The following is a 13506-nucleotide window of genomic DNA, read 5'->3' as shown; positions in this document are numbered from 1 at the left end:
ATGTCATTTTCTCAATGAGGCATTTTTCTGGTCTTCAGATCTAAATAATATTCTTCTGGTCTTATTCTCTCTTCTGTTCATTTTTGTCCTTTAAGGCATTCATCAGAATCTATAATTATGCATTTACTTGTACATTTTATTTTCATGACAATCCGTCATGGACCGTTCTCTTCCTGAGGGCAGAGACCTTGTCTAATTCTTCTCCTTTTTCTCCACCCTCCCTCCCGCACTGGGCATCTAGGAGGCATTTCAGAAAGACTAGCTGAAATGTACAGTTTACATTGGCAGGTCAGAAGGCTCCAGGGCGGGGCCAGGAAGATGGCACAAAGGGTCACAGGACTAGAGCACATGCTTTGCATGTAGGAGCTCCAGGTTTGATCCCTGGCACTGCGGACCACTGGAGGTGGTGGCTAAGTCAGGAGAAAGACAGAACCTCAGGAATCCCACAGTTGTTCTGACCTCCTAGAGGATGTGGACAGTGATATTTAAATGTATTGGGGATGTGTTTGGGTTTTGAGCATTTTGAGGGAATGACAGGAGAAGGCAGATCTTCTTTTTCTTTCTTTTTTTGGCTTTGATTTCTTTTCTCGCCACACTCAGTGTTGCTCAGAGGATACTTCCAGCTGGCTCTGTCCTTAGGGTGCCTCCCAGCAGTGCTCATGGAACCTTGCAGTGTTGGGAATAGAATCTGGGCATCTGCATGTACCCCAGTCCATTTGACACACTCTCTCTGGGCCAGACAAGCTCTTTCTGACTCCCTCCCCATCATACTTGGGCTTGGGGCTGGCCACTGAACCAGAACAGACCTCTGCCATCACCTGTCTTATACCCTGCATACCCTTGGGCTGGGAAGGTCAAGGTACTCCAAGGACCCTTCAGATTTAAGTCTGAATCTAGGACTGCCAGGGAGTGCATGCAGTGGGGGTTTGATGAGTGCCAGCAGAAGGAAAGGGAAGGAAGTGAATGCTAATGTGGCCAGGGAGACACCCAGGAGGGAAGGTTAGGATGCAGAGCAGACCTGGGAGTGAAAGTAGAGGGCCAAAGACTGAACCCAGGGCTGACAGGAATATCACAGTACCTTCAGCAGCAAAGGCAGAATGCCAACTGCTTGATTCACTAACTGCTCTTCGCCTTCCAGGCACCAACAACAGCACTGTTCTTTTGTAATATCCTAATACTATACTTGCTTCATTAATAAGCAAAGTGAGGGTGGGAGAAGTCAGGTAGAGGACCAGCACTACATGATCCCCTGAACATCATCAGGTGTGGCCCTAAGCAAAGAACCAGGAGTTATCCCCCTGCTCACCCGCACCTCCAAGTGTGGTCCCAAAACATACACATAAAACACATATATAACGTACACCAAAAAACATATATGCAATGTATACAAAAACATGCAGCTGGAGTGATAATTACATTGGGTAGAGTGCTTGCCTTGCACACGACCAACCCTGGTTCAATCTGCAGAATTCCATATGCTCGGTCTCCTGAGCATCGCCACTAATGAATCATGAGCACCACCGCATGTGGCCCCCAAACAAACAAAATATATATATTAGGGCCCGGGCGGAGAGGGCGTTTGCTTTGCACGCTGTCGGCCCGCTTTCAATTCCCGGCATTCCATGTGGTCCCCACCCCAAGCACCACCAGGAGTAATTCCTGAGAGCAGAGCCAGGGGTAACCCCTGAGCCTCGCCGGGTGTGACCCAAAAAGCAAAAATAAATAAACATACTAAACGTATACATAAAATATATCATGCAAACATGGCACATATAACACACATATATTTGAAATCACACACATATATGAAATCTGAGACTCAGAGAAGTGCTGCGATCGCTCAAGGTCACACAGCAAGTAAGCAGCGAAGTCGGGCTTTGATTCAGGGCTCAAGCCCACACTCTGCCACTTGCCTCTCTGCCTCTCCCCCTCGTCTTCACCCCGTCTCCCCTCCCCTGCGCTCCCGCGGCTGCTCCGCCCCACCCCCGCCGGCCCACCCTCCCTCCCTCCCGGCGGTGGCGGCGGAGCCACGTGGTGGGGCCGGGAAGCCGCGGCCGCCGAGTGCCCGGGCGGCTGCCCCAGCTGGGCAGTGCTGCTGTGCGCCGCGCCGCGCTCGGTGCCTGCGCCCCCCGCTCCCCGCCAGCCGCCCCGGGGCAGCAGGCGCGCCTGGCGGCCGAGCGGGCAGACAAAGGAGGCGCGGCGCGGCGGAGGCGGCGCGCGGGCGCACGGACCATGGACTCGGAGCGCCGGCGGCCGGTCCCAGCCCTGAGGAGCCGGCGCTCCCGGGCCCGGCCCTAGGCGCCCGGCCCCGCCGCCCGAGGCGCGCAGCGGGAGGACGCGGAGCCCGCGCGGCGCGGAGGAGGCGGCGGCCGGCCCGCGCGGCCCCCGGAGCCATGGGCAAGTGCAGCGGGCGCTGCACGCTCGTCGCCTTCTGCTGCCTGCAGCTGGTGAGCCGCGCGCCCAGGCGGCCCGCGCAGGGTGGGGCGCGGCGGGGCGGGTCCCGGGGCGCGCGGGTGCCGGGGTGTGTGTTTGCGTGTGCCTGTGCGTGTGCGCGCGCGCGCGTGTGTGTGTGTGTCCGGGGCCGGTGCCCTGCGCCGGGTGGTCTGGAGTCTCCGAGCGGACGGACGGGCGGAGCCTGCTCCTGCTGGCCCGGCTGTCTCTTTGTGTGCGCTTCTCGTCGCCGTGCCCGGCGCGCCCCTGTCCCCGAGAGCGTCCTGCGCGCGGGTCCCCGACCCGCCCAGCGCCCGGGGCCCCCGCGCGTCCGGTTCCGCGCGGGGTGAGCGAGTGGCCGCGGTGGGGGCTCCGCTGTGCGCTGGGGCGCGCTGGGCTGGGGGTGTGTCCGAGCTGGTCTTCGGCTGCGCCGCGGTCCCCGCCGGCTGTTTTCCTCCAGTCTCTCGGCGCCGGGATCCCCCTTCCTCGGGGCTCTGGCTCTGGATCCCGTGCGAGCGTTTCGCCCAAAGTCTCTGCCCCCGTGGGTCGCTCTCCGGGTTTCTCCTTGGTCTGTCTCCGGATCTCTGATCGTTCCTGGGCCGGGTTCATCGGCGTGTGTTGGGATCTTAAGACACGAAGAACCGTGCCCTCCTCCTTTGTGCTGCTTCTGCCTCCCTTCACCCTCCCGACTGAAGGGCGCAGGCCTGGGGCGGAGAGGGTCCCAGTAAGCTGCAGGGCTAGGGTCATCTTCCCTCTTTGGCTCTGGCCGCTGTGGCCAGGGCTCCGTGCGTGAGCCGCTCCAGCCGACCAGCAGCTCCGCTCCGCCTGAGCTCGCCTGGATCGGGTGGGGTTACTTGGGCACTCTGGGGAGAACCCTACATCTGACCTCGGCTTAAGGGACTCCGGTTCTGGTGTGAAGGCGGCCAGTGGAATGAAGGTGGGGCTCAGAGGGGGATCTGCTCTGCTCTTCAGCCCTGGTTCATGAATTGAGAAGGTTGGTCCAGGAGCGTCCAGGGCGTCTCCCTCCTGCGTAGGTCCGAGTCCTGACTCCGGCTTTAAAACCGCCTCCTGCTCCAGGCCTAAGGACCTCCGGGGGCAGAAGTCAGGTGTGATTGTGTGAGTTGGGGGAGTTGCCCCGCTGGTGCTTGGCTCCATGGTTGGGTGTGCCACACTGCCCACACCCACTGACCCTCCAATCCCCCACAGGTAGTGAGAGTGAGGCTTTGAATCTGGATGTCCACACCCCATTCATCTTGTTTCTCTACTCTCGGGGTCACTAGCCTCAAACCTGTGGTCCTCAGACCCGTCCCCCTGGGTGTGGGAAGAACATCTGGAGCCCTGAAGATACCAGCCAGGAACACTAGGCAAGTGACTTTCCCCTTACTGGGTGCCCTGGTCTGACTGTCTGTAAATTGCTCATCCTTGAGGGCTGCAGAGAGGATTAATTAAGATCAGGTAGTATGAAAACTCCAGAAGGGCAGAGATTATCTGTTTTCTTCCCTGCTAAATCCCCAGCAGCTGGAAGAATGCCTGGCACTCCATTAATATTTGTAAAATAGATGAATGAAGCAGTGGTTTGGCAGCTCCCGGCTCAAAGTAGAGATACTCTTTATCTACTTTGAGGAACATAAGAAATGCCAGGAGATGCTGAAACTTTTCCGAGAATGGGTTTTTATTTTCCCCCTTCTGTTTGTTCATTTTTAAATTTTAAGCCTTTTATTAGAAAAGTACTGTCAAAGTGTCCGGATTAAGTTCTTGACTAAGAGCAGGAGATACAGGTGGGTCTCCTCCCTGCCCAGGCCCACACTGTGAACCATTGGTTCCGCTCCTGCTTCCTGGATAGTCATTTTCACGGTTAGGGTTGGAGCACTTCCTAGAGGTAGGCCCCACTGTTCCGTGTTTTCATTCATTCATTTTGTGCTCCTGGTGACCCTATAAAGTAACTTGTCTGATGTGCCCTGACGAGGAGCCAGGCTTTGAATCCAAGTAACTGACCAGCATCCTTTTAAGTTTTGAGCCTCACCCAGCAGTACTTAGGGCTTCTTCCTAAGCACTGACTGTTTTCAAGGAGGGCTCTCAGGACCATATGCAGTGCTGGAGATTGAACCTGGGTTGACCAGATGCAGGGCAAGCACCTTAGCTGCTCTGCTGTCTCTCCATCCCCCTTCTATTTCCTCCTGTTTCTTCTTTTTTTTTAAATTTTAATCTTTTTTAAATTTATTTTTTTGGTTTTTGTTTTGATTTTTTTTGGGGGGGGCTGAAGCGATAGCACAGTGGGTAGGGCGTTTGCCTTGCACACGGCCGACCTGGGTTTGATTCCTCCGCCCCTCTCGGACAGCCCGGCAAGCTACCAAGAGTATCCCGCCCGCACAGCAAAGCCTGGCAAGCTACCTGTGACGTATTCGATATGCCAAAGACAGTAACAACAAGTCTCACAGTGGAGACGTTACTGGTGCCTGCTCGAGCAAATCAATGAACAATGGGAGGACAGTGCTACAGTGCGGTTTTGATTTTTGGGCTTTACCCAGCAGTCCTCAGGGATTACTCCTAGCCCTGCACTGAGAAATTACTCCTGGCAGGGCTCGGGGACCATGTGGGATGCTGGGAATCTAAGCCAGGTCGGCTGCGTACAAGGCAGGCACCCTCCCCGCTGTGCTATCACTCCAGCCCTCTCTGTTGCCTTCCTGATTGTAAAATGAATAGTTATGGTCCGGTCAGTGTGAGGTCCCTTGGGTTCTTCTCTCCCAGTACTCTCTCCCCAGTTCAGCCAAATCCCCACCCTTCCACTTAGAGGATTTTACCAGCCTGAGGGGCTCTGGAGTTACAGGCAAGACCAAGTTGGGACTCTGATATTCTGGGACTCTGATGTGATGTGGCTTTGGGTAGCCTGAGAGAGTGTATGAATTATCTGGAGAGGTGCTTCCAGAGGACACTTGAAACTTGGCCTCTTGGCTCTGATGGTCTCCTTTTTGTTTTTTGTTTGTTTGGAGGCCACATCTAATAGTGTTCAGAGATTACTCCCAGCTTTGTTCTTGGGATTGCTCATGGGTCCCTGCAGCTGTTCCCAGCCCCAAGAGGCTCGGGCTCCCTGGTAGCTTTTATAATTGGTTTCCAGATGCTGGAATTCAGCAGCCCGATGTCCCAGGGAGAAGGGGGCCTTAGTAGCTCACCCAGTGAGAGGGTAGACAAGGAAGAGGCTGCTAAATATTTCTTAACTGAAAACTTCAGAAGAGGAGCAGGGTCAGAGTTTTCCTTTTCATATGAAAGATCATAACAATAAAAGTTTAATTATAAAAAAATAAGACAAGTCAGGCCTGAATGCTTTTCTGTAATTGGAGTAGATGTGGTGTGGGTGAGACAGGAGAAGTTGAGAGTGGATTGCAAGGTGGGAGGTGTACACATGGTGGAACTCTGGAGTTCAGCAGGACAGACCTGAGTTGTGTCCTGACTCTTACTGAACTTAGTGGTCTTAGTACATTTCTTACCCATTCTGAGCCATTGTTTTATTACCTGTAAATTAGAGAGGGGGCCAGAGTGACAGTGCAGCGGCTAGGGCATTTACCCTGTATGCAGCTGACCCATCCTCAGTACCCCAGATGGTCCCCCGAGCACCACCAGGAGTGATTCCTTAGTGCAGAGCGAGGAGTAACCCCTGAGCATCTCTGTGTGGCTCAAAACGTAACAAAAGAAAACAAAAAAAATTAGAGAGACGCAGAGTTCCCAGTTATTAGAGTTGTTGTTGAGGATTAAATACATATAACGAAGAAGCTCTGGGCCAAACATGAAGTGAGTGAGCAGGCAGGAGACCCATGCTCTTTATTATTAATGCTGGATATTCTGGGATGTGTCCTACCCTTGTGGTCCCAGCATCCCGCAGGCTTGCCCACCGTCTTCATTCGGACACTGCTGCTGCAGGTAGTTCGACACTGAGCTAAGAAGCACAAGGCCCGATTCAAGCTCAATTCTGCCTCTGACATCCCGTGAGTGGACAGGGCTTTCTTCCCTGCAAGACTTGGGGGCTTGGGGGGCTTTTTGTTTGTTTGTTTGTTTTAGTCTTGATTTTTGGGCCACCCCTAGTGGTCGCTTAGGGCTTACCCCTGGCTCTGCACTCAGGAATCACCCCTGGCAAGGCTCAGGAACCATCTGGGTTGCTGGGGATCAAACCCAGGTCAGCCACATGCAAATGCCTGACCCATTGTCCTATCTCTCTGGGCTACCATCTGCCAACCAGAAGAAACTGGTCCGTCTTCAGTGAACTGCTAAGTCTGCCCAGCTAAGGCCTCGGGGCTGGGGTCTGGGCTGGTCCCGAAGCGTCCATACAATGCAGTGTGGTTCTGTTCTGGAGAAAATCTTGAGCCTTTTGCTTTCTCCACTTCTGCATGTTGCAGTGTCCTGACTTTATTAATACTATTCATTCCCTTTTCCTTCCTTCCTTTCTCTTTCTTTGTTCCTTTGTTCTCTCTTTCTTGTTTTGGGACCACACCCAGTGGTGCTTGGGGATTCCTCCCAACTTGTGCTTGGGGGTGTGGGGGGTGGACTATGCTGTGCTGAGGATCAGACTTGAGCCTCCCAGGATGCAGAGCAGGTGCTCAGCCTGTTGAGCTATGTAATTTTAATGTCCAAACCCTGCTCTTCCCTCCTGGTCTCCATCCTTCCTGAAACCTTGCAGGCCTCTAGCGACTTCCTGTAAAAGCATGAACCGGGAGACGCGCCCCAGGGAGTCATCATCAATTTCTTCATCATCATCATTATCACTCCCATTTCTGGAGTCCTGCGCTAAGCACTTTATAGGCATTACCTCATTTAACCAAATGAGCTTACATATGTAAAGTGCTTGGCAAAGTGCCTGGGACATGTTAAACGATCAATAAACTTCACTCTTACATTTTTTTTTTAAATTCTTCTTAGTGTTTGTTACTTAATGGAATAGGGAAAATCAGCTGTCCCTTTTGCAGATAAGGAAATTGAGGCTCAGAGAGGTTTGCCCAAGGTTACTAAACAAGCTGATGATAACCAAGAGACCTACTTCCCCTCCCACAATCCCCCCCCCAACACACACACACACACACACACACACACACACACACACACACACCCCTCAGGGACACTTGTGCCTATTCAAGTCACTTCCCTGTTCTAAACTTCAGTTTCCTCATCTTGAATTGGATCTTATTTCCCTAAACTCATGCACGGAGCCTGTGAACTGGGGCACAGTCAGCCCGCTGGTTCTTGTGCCAGTGCTGTGTGACCTGGGACGTTTGCAGCTTCTCCCCTGCACACCCTCCCCCAACCCTCTCCCTCTGTCAAGGAGAAAGTGTTACCCCTACCGCACCAAGTCAAAAAGGTTTATCCAGGTGCCTGGCACACAGTAAGCCCTTAGGAAAATGTTGCTTTCACTCACTTCCTTTCTGGAAAGTGCTTTGTTTTCTGGAAGGTGGTGGGTGAGGGAGAAAATGCGTCGTTTCCTGCTGAGCCACGAGTAATGGTGTGAAACGTGGTCAGCCTGATGGATGTGGTTATTAGCAGTAGTGATAGGAAGGACAAGGGGAACGGGCTCGGCTGGGGGTCTGTCTTTGCAGCAGCTGGATCTGTGTGCTCTGGGCCTCCTGTGAGGTCTGGCCCAGCCCTGGGTGCTCCGGGTCCTGGGACCTGGCTTCCCAGGCAGAAGCAACAGCAGCAAGAGCCACTGGCCCTTTCTGGGCAGAACAGGGGATGGGTGATCAGCTCCCTTTCGGGATTGGACAGACGAAAGCGAAACAACCCTTGTGAGGTCGGCAGACTTGGTGGGTGGAGAAGAATTCCACTCTGCTCCTTTGCAAGGGAGGGTGGATGGTGGTTTCGAGAGATGCACCCCCTGATCTGGTCCAGGGCTTAGAAGCAGTATCCCAGGGATGGGACAGCTTGTTTTATGACTTTCTTGTTTTGTAACTTCCAGAAAGCATCTTACCCTCTGCTTCTCCTCTAAAGTAATTGGAAACCCAGAGGCAGTTGGGGAGGGTTGAGAATGACTGAGTGGTGCCCATGAAGGGAAAGTGCTGCTCAGCGCCTGGCGCTGTTTGCCTTGAAAGCCTGGACTAGCCACATCAACTGCCATCTTTTATTTTTCTTTATATGGAAAATGAATGGGCCAATGAGAAATAAAAATTGTGATAATAAGGTCGTAGCCATAGCACAGCGGGTAGGGCGTTTACACACAGCCGACCCGGGTTCGGTCTCCAGCATCCCATCTGGTCCCTGAACACCCCCAGAAGTGATTCCTGAGTGCAGAGCTAGGAATAAGCCCTGAGCATCACCGGGGGTGGCTCAAAAATGAACAAAAAAAATTTGTGATATTAATAACAACATTAGTGCCTTCCTTCTGTTTGCCGTCTCTGAGCCAGGCACCAGGCTGGGCGTTTGAAATGTCTCTTGTCTTTGTCTCTTGTCTTTGTTACTCTCTGGCTTAGCCAAGCGACATAACTTAATTGGCACTTTCCAGGGACTCAAACCTGCTTCAGCCCCACAGCTCTTATCTACCTTGCCTGTTTTGTTGGTATCCCGGTAGGATTGTGGGTTTTCTGGATTTGAAAGCAGATGGAGCAGCCTAAATCTTGCCTTACCCATAAGCTGTGGTTATTAGATGCCAGTTCTCCTCACTTGCTTGTTCGATTGTTCCCATTTCTCTCCGCTCCAAGGCCTTTGTTGGGTTGAAAGGAGCTCTGATGCAGAAAAGAAATTAAGCTTGTAGACTTCTCAGCCCTGGGAATGACCCTGTGAGATTTACTTATCCCATTTACTGATGGGCATTCTGAAGATCAGAAGAATGCAGGGGGTGGATTCCAAGGAAGCAGAGGCACCGTCAGGACTCTGGAATGATCAAGGTGAAAGGATTTGAGAGCAGTGGAAAATCTGAACCAAGGGACCAGAGAGAGAGAGAGAGAGAGAGAGAGAGAGAGAGAGAGAGAGAGAGAGAGAGAGAGTACAGTGAGTAGGGCTCTTGCCTTACACACACCTAATGCAGGCTCAATCCCTGGCAGCATATATGGTCCCTTGATCCCTGACAGAAGTGATCCCTGAGCACAGAGTCAGGAGTAAGCCCTGAGCACAGTTGGGTGTGTCTCAAAAGCAAACAAACAAAACCACCAGCAGAGTTGGTAGACGCTGATCAATAAAATCTTTAGTTTCAAGAAGTGGATGTGGGTAACACAGCTGGGATGAAAGAGTTTTTTTTTTTAAGTTAAAGTTAGTTTCCAGACCTGAGTGACAGCTGAAGGGGTTGGAGAGCATCCTTTGCATGTGGGAAGCCTGGGTTACATCCCTGGCACCACAGGGTCCCTGTGCACTGCCAGGAATGACAGCCCCAAGCACAAAACTGGGGCTAGTTTCCGAGTATTGCTGGATGTAGCCCAAAAAACAAAATGTAAAAGTTAGGGCTGGAGCAATAGTCCAGAGGGGAGGGTGTTTGCCTTGCATGCGGCTGACCCAGGTTCCATCCCTGGCATCCCATATGGTCCCTTGAGTATCACCAGGAGTAATCCCTGAGTATTGCCAGGTATGACCCCCAAAAAAACAAAAACAACAACAACTAAAAGCCCAAAAGGGGCCAGAGCGATAGAATAACAGGTAGGGTCTTGCGCTTAGCTGATCCGGGTTCAATACCTGACACCTCATATGGGCTCCTAAGCCCTGCCAGCCGTGGTTCTCTGAGTACAGAGTCAGAAGTCCTGAGCACAGCTGGATGTGACCCCAAACCCAAGAATACATAAGTAAATATTTTTAATAATAAATAAAAGTTCCAGGACAGGGGGCTAGAACTATAGCACAGCAGGTAAGGCGTTTGCCTTGCATGAGACCAACCCAGGTTCGATTCCCAGCATCCCATATGGTCCCCCGAGCACTGCCAGGGGTAATTACTGAGTGCAGAGCCAGGAGCAACCCCTGAGCATTACTGGGTGTGACCCAAAAAGCAAAAAAAAAAAGTTCTAGGACATGGGTAGAGGGGGTGCTTAGAGCTAGCTTTGATTGTGGGAGCCCAATCCCAATGGCTCTGACTTCCTCCCTGAGCTGGAGAAAAGGAGCTGGTGCTTCTGAGGCTGAGGGTGAGCCCACAACAGTGACGTGAAACTCCCTGAGACACACCATCTGCCAGGCTGCCGGTCTGCAGAGAGCTGCTCTGTGGTGTCATACCTCCCTCTTCTCCTGACCCTGGCCTCTAATCTGCATCAGGGGGCTGGGGAGAGAGCTCCGGAGGCTGAGCGGGAGGTCTGAGGTGGATCCCTTGCACCTGGTACCCCAAGCACCCCTTGGAAGTGACCTCTGAGCACAGAGCTGGAAGTGTCCCAAAAAGCAAGAAACAATAACAAAACCTCAAGGCAAAAAAAAGCTGGTGGAGAATTGAGAAGCAGGCTGTCCATGGACAGAAACTTGGGCTTTGGGCTTAAGCTGAGATGTGAGTAGTTTCGTCTCTGTATCTCTGTAGCCGATGACCTCAGGCAGGATGCTTAACCTTTCTGTGCCCTTCTCTAAATTGGGATCAAAATTATCTGCAGAGATGATTTTAGGAGGCTCCTTTTGAGCTGTGCCAAGCAGGAGCTCAGGAAAGGATCTGGACAGGAGGTAGGCAGAGGCTGCAGCTCTGACACCTGGCGATGGGGCGTGGCACCCTCCACTCAGCAGAAGGCCCACCGGCAAGGGGAAAGGGGGTCCATGAAGTCTGTGGTCTGGGCCCTCTGCTCCTCTAGCGTTTGAGGGTGATAGGAGCACCTTTCTGTGGCTGTGCCAGCCCGAGCTCATGCAGGTAGATCCGTGGACACACAACCCGGCGTGGCTTACTCAGAAAGTTTGGATGTTGCTTGAAAGGGTGGCCACACTTGGGGCCAAGGGATAGTGCAGGGGTAGGGGTGGGGCATTCATCTTGTATGCAGCTAAGCTGGGTTTGATCCCTAGTATCTCATATGGTCCCCCAAACCTGCCAGGAGTAAACCCTGAGCACTTCTGGGTGTGGCTTAAAAAGGGGGGGGGTGAGCACAAAGTATCCCTCGTCAGCTCTAAGCCGCTGAGTTTTGTCCCTTTCTGAGTGACCATCAGAGGTGCTGGCGCCCAGCTGTGGGCAGCAGTGACTCCTCGGTATAGAAGGCTCCAGGGCAGGGAGACTCTCATCTCCAGCGACTTGCCCAAGGAGGGGAGACTTGGGTGTCAGGTTGTCGAGGACTCAGGCGGTTCTTCTTTCCTCTGCTTTTGTAGTAATTGTCATTGTTTTGGGGTCCCTATAGCAGTATTCAGGGAGCCGTGGGGTCAAGCTCAGGACTTCCGGGTGCAACTCCCATGCTCCAGTCCCTTGGTCATCCCCTGGCCCTCCCTGTCTGCCTGAGAGTCTTCATTCTGTCTTCATTCCAATGCCCACATGGAAAATTTGTCCATAAAATTAAGTCTCGAGTCACCAAGTATGAGCAGGAGGATCAGACTGTCTCTCACCCATACCTGCCTTAAACATTTGCATTCAGGAGCTTTCTAAGGGGCCAGTGTGATAGGTAGAGCACTTGCTTGCATGTGGTCAACCCAGGTTCAGTTCTCTGCATCCCATATGGTCTGCGCAGCACCAGGAATGATCCCTGAGTGCAGAGCCAAGGGTAATCCCCGAGCATTGCTGGGTGTGGCCTCTGAGAACAAAAGCAAAAAACCCAGAAGGTTTTTTGGAAGGCTGACACAGTTCCCAGTGCTAAGTCACCTTAGAACCCCAAACATGCCCCTGAATGCAGGCAAAGAACCAGCATTCCGTAGCACTTGCTGTGCAACTTTGAGCTGACCCTACCCCTCTCTGGGCTACATTTTCTCCTATCTGAAGCGGGGGTGGGGGAGGGAGGGTTGAATTCTGACTGTCCACAGAGCCTCCATGGTGGCTGACAGTCGGGTGGGGAGCTGCCCATCCTTGGAGCGATTCAGAATTTACATTTCAGTTGGAGGGTCTCTTGCACACATGATCATCCGGGTCCCCTGGTGCCACCAGATGCTCTTTCTCAGTCCTGAGAAGACAATGCCAGGAGCACTGAACAGGCTCTCTTAGGCATGATAAAAACTGGGAATGTTTTAGTGCTTTTACCATGTCCCTTTGCCTTCACTGTGCTCCTTACTGCCCCCCATTCCCCCATAAGAGCCTGGCTGAGCTCCTGGCACAGAAAGTAGGGGGATTGGGAGTCTGTAGCGCTGTGCCCCAGTGTCTACTCCAGCTTTTCCTTGCCCTAGAAGGGGAGGCAGTCTCGGAATGTTTAGGGTCAGGATGACTCCTAAGCATTTTCGAGGAGGGGGCAGACGGGGGTGGTGGGGGCTAGGTACTGCAGCCCCAGCCTGAACCAGAGATGTGGGTTTTCAATTACACAATTAAATGCACAATTAGGTATAATTACCAGTGCTCAGAGCCCGAGACTGCTCATAATAGGCGTGTAATCTACTGCAGCCTCTGTTTATACTACTCGGCGCGCTCCCTAATGATGCCAGAATGCCTTCACACTGCACTGTTGCCATGGAGACGAGCCTGCCGCCACCACCGTGCAGGGCTGACAAATGGTGTTCGGTCCCAGGCCCCTGGAATGTCTCTGAGGCCTCTGCAGCCAGCCCCGGAGTGGCACGGGGCCCAGCCAGGTAGACCAGGGAGGCGGGTCAGCCGTTGTTGCGTTCTGCCCTCCCACTGGTGTAAGCAGCCTGGGAGAACCCGCGAGGGAGCTTCAGCAGAGTCTTCGAGACTTGAGCGGGCTGGCCCAGCACTCTGACAGGTCAGCTGGTTATCCTTGACGCTGAGGTCTGGTCAGCGGGGCCCCGTAACGCCGGCTCCAGCTCCCACAGTGGCCTGGCTCTGCCATGAACTGGCACTGTGACCTTGGACAAGTCCTTGTCCCCACGGAGGCTCTGTTTCCCCATCTGTGAAGTGAGCTGCCGGGTGTCTGCCTGTGGCGTGGACTAACAGGGCTTTACTGTGTGCTGGGCTGCGGAGGCATCTCAAAGGCTCTGCACGCAGGAGCCCCAGGTTCAATTCTAGGTACTGCATGATCCCCACAGCATCTCTGTGAGTCAACCTCTGAGCACTGTGCTGGGAGTAGTTCC

At 53.2% G+C, this 13506-nt stretch overlaps 1 protein-coding gene across 1 annotated transcript in view; it reads left to right on the top strand.

The window, feature by feature from the left end:
* The first annotated feature begins 2026 nt into the window (after positions 1-2026).
* NKAIN1 (sodium/potassium transporting ATPase interacting 1) overlaps positions 2027-13506 on the top strand; it is a 52079-nt gene continuing 40599 nt past the window's right edge. The window contains exon 1 of the mRNA XM_056123165.1: positions 2027-2447. Coding sequence (XP_055979140.1) covers positions 2394-2447 — 54 coding nt within the window. The 5' untranslated portion in view covers positions 2027-2393. The remainder of the gene's footprint in view (positions 2448-13506) is intronic.

This window comes from Sorex fumeus, unplaced genomic scaffold (assembly GCF_029834395.1).
Source record: "Sorex fumeus unplaced genomic scaffold, SorFum_2.1 ptg000047l, whole genome shotgun sequence".
Lineage (NCBI taxonomy): Eukaryota > Metazoa > Chordata > Mammalia > Eulipotyphla > Soricidae > Sorex > Sorex fumeus.
The sequence above is the reverse complement of the archived record's forward strand: the minus strand, read 5'-3'. Positions and strand labels throughout refer to the sequence as shown.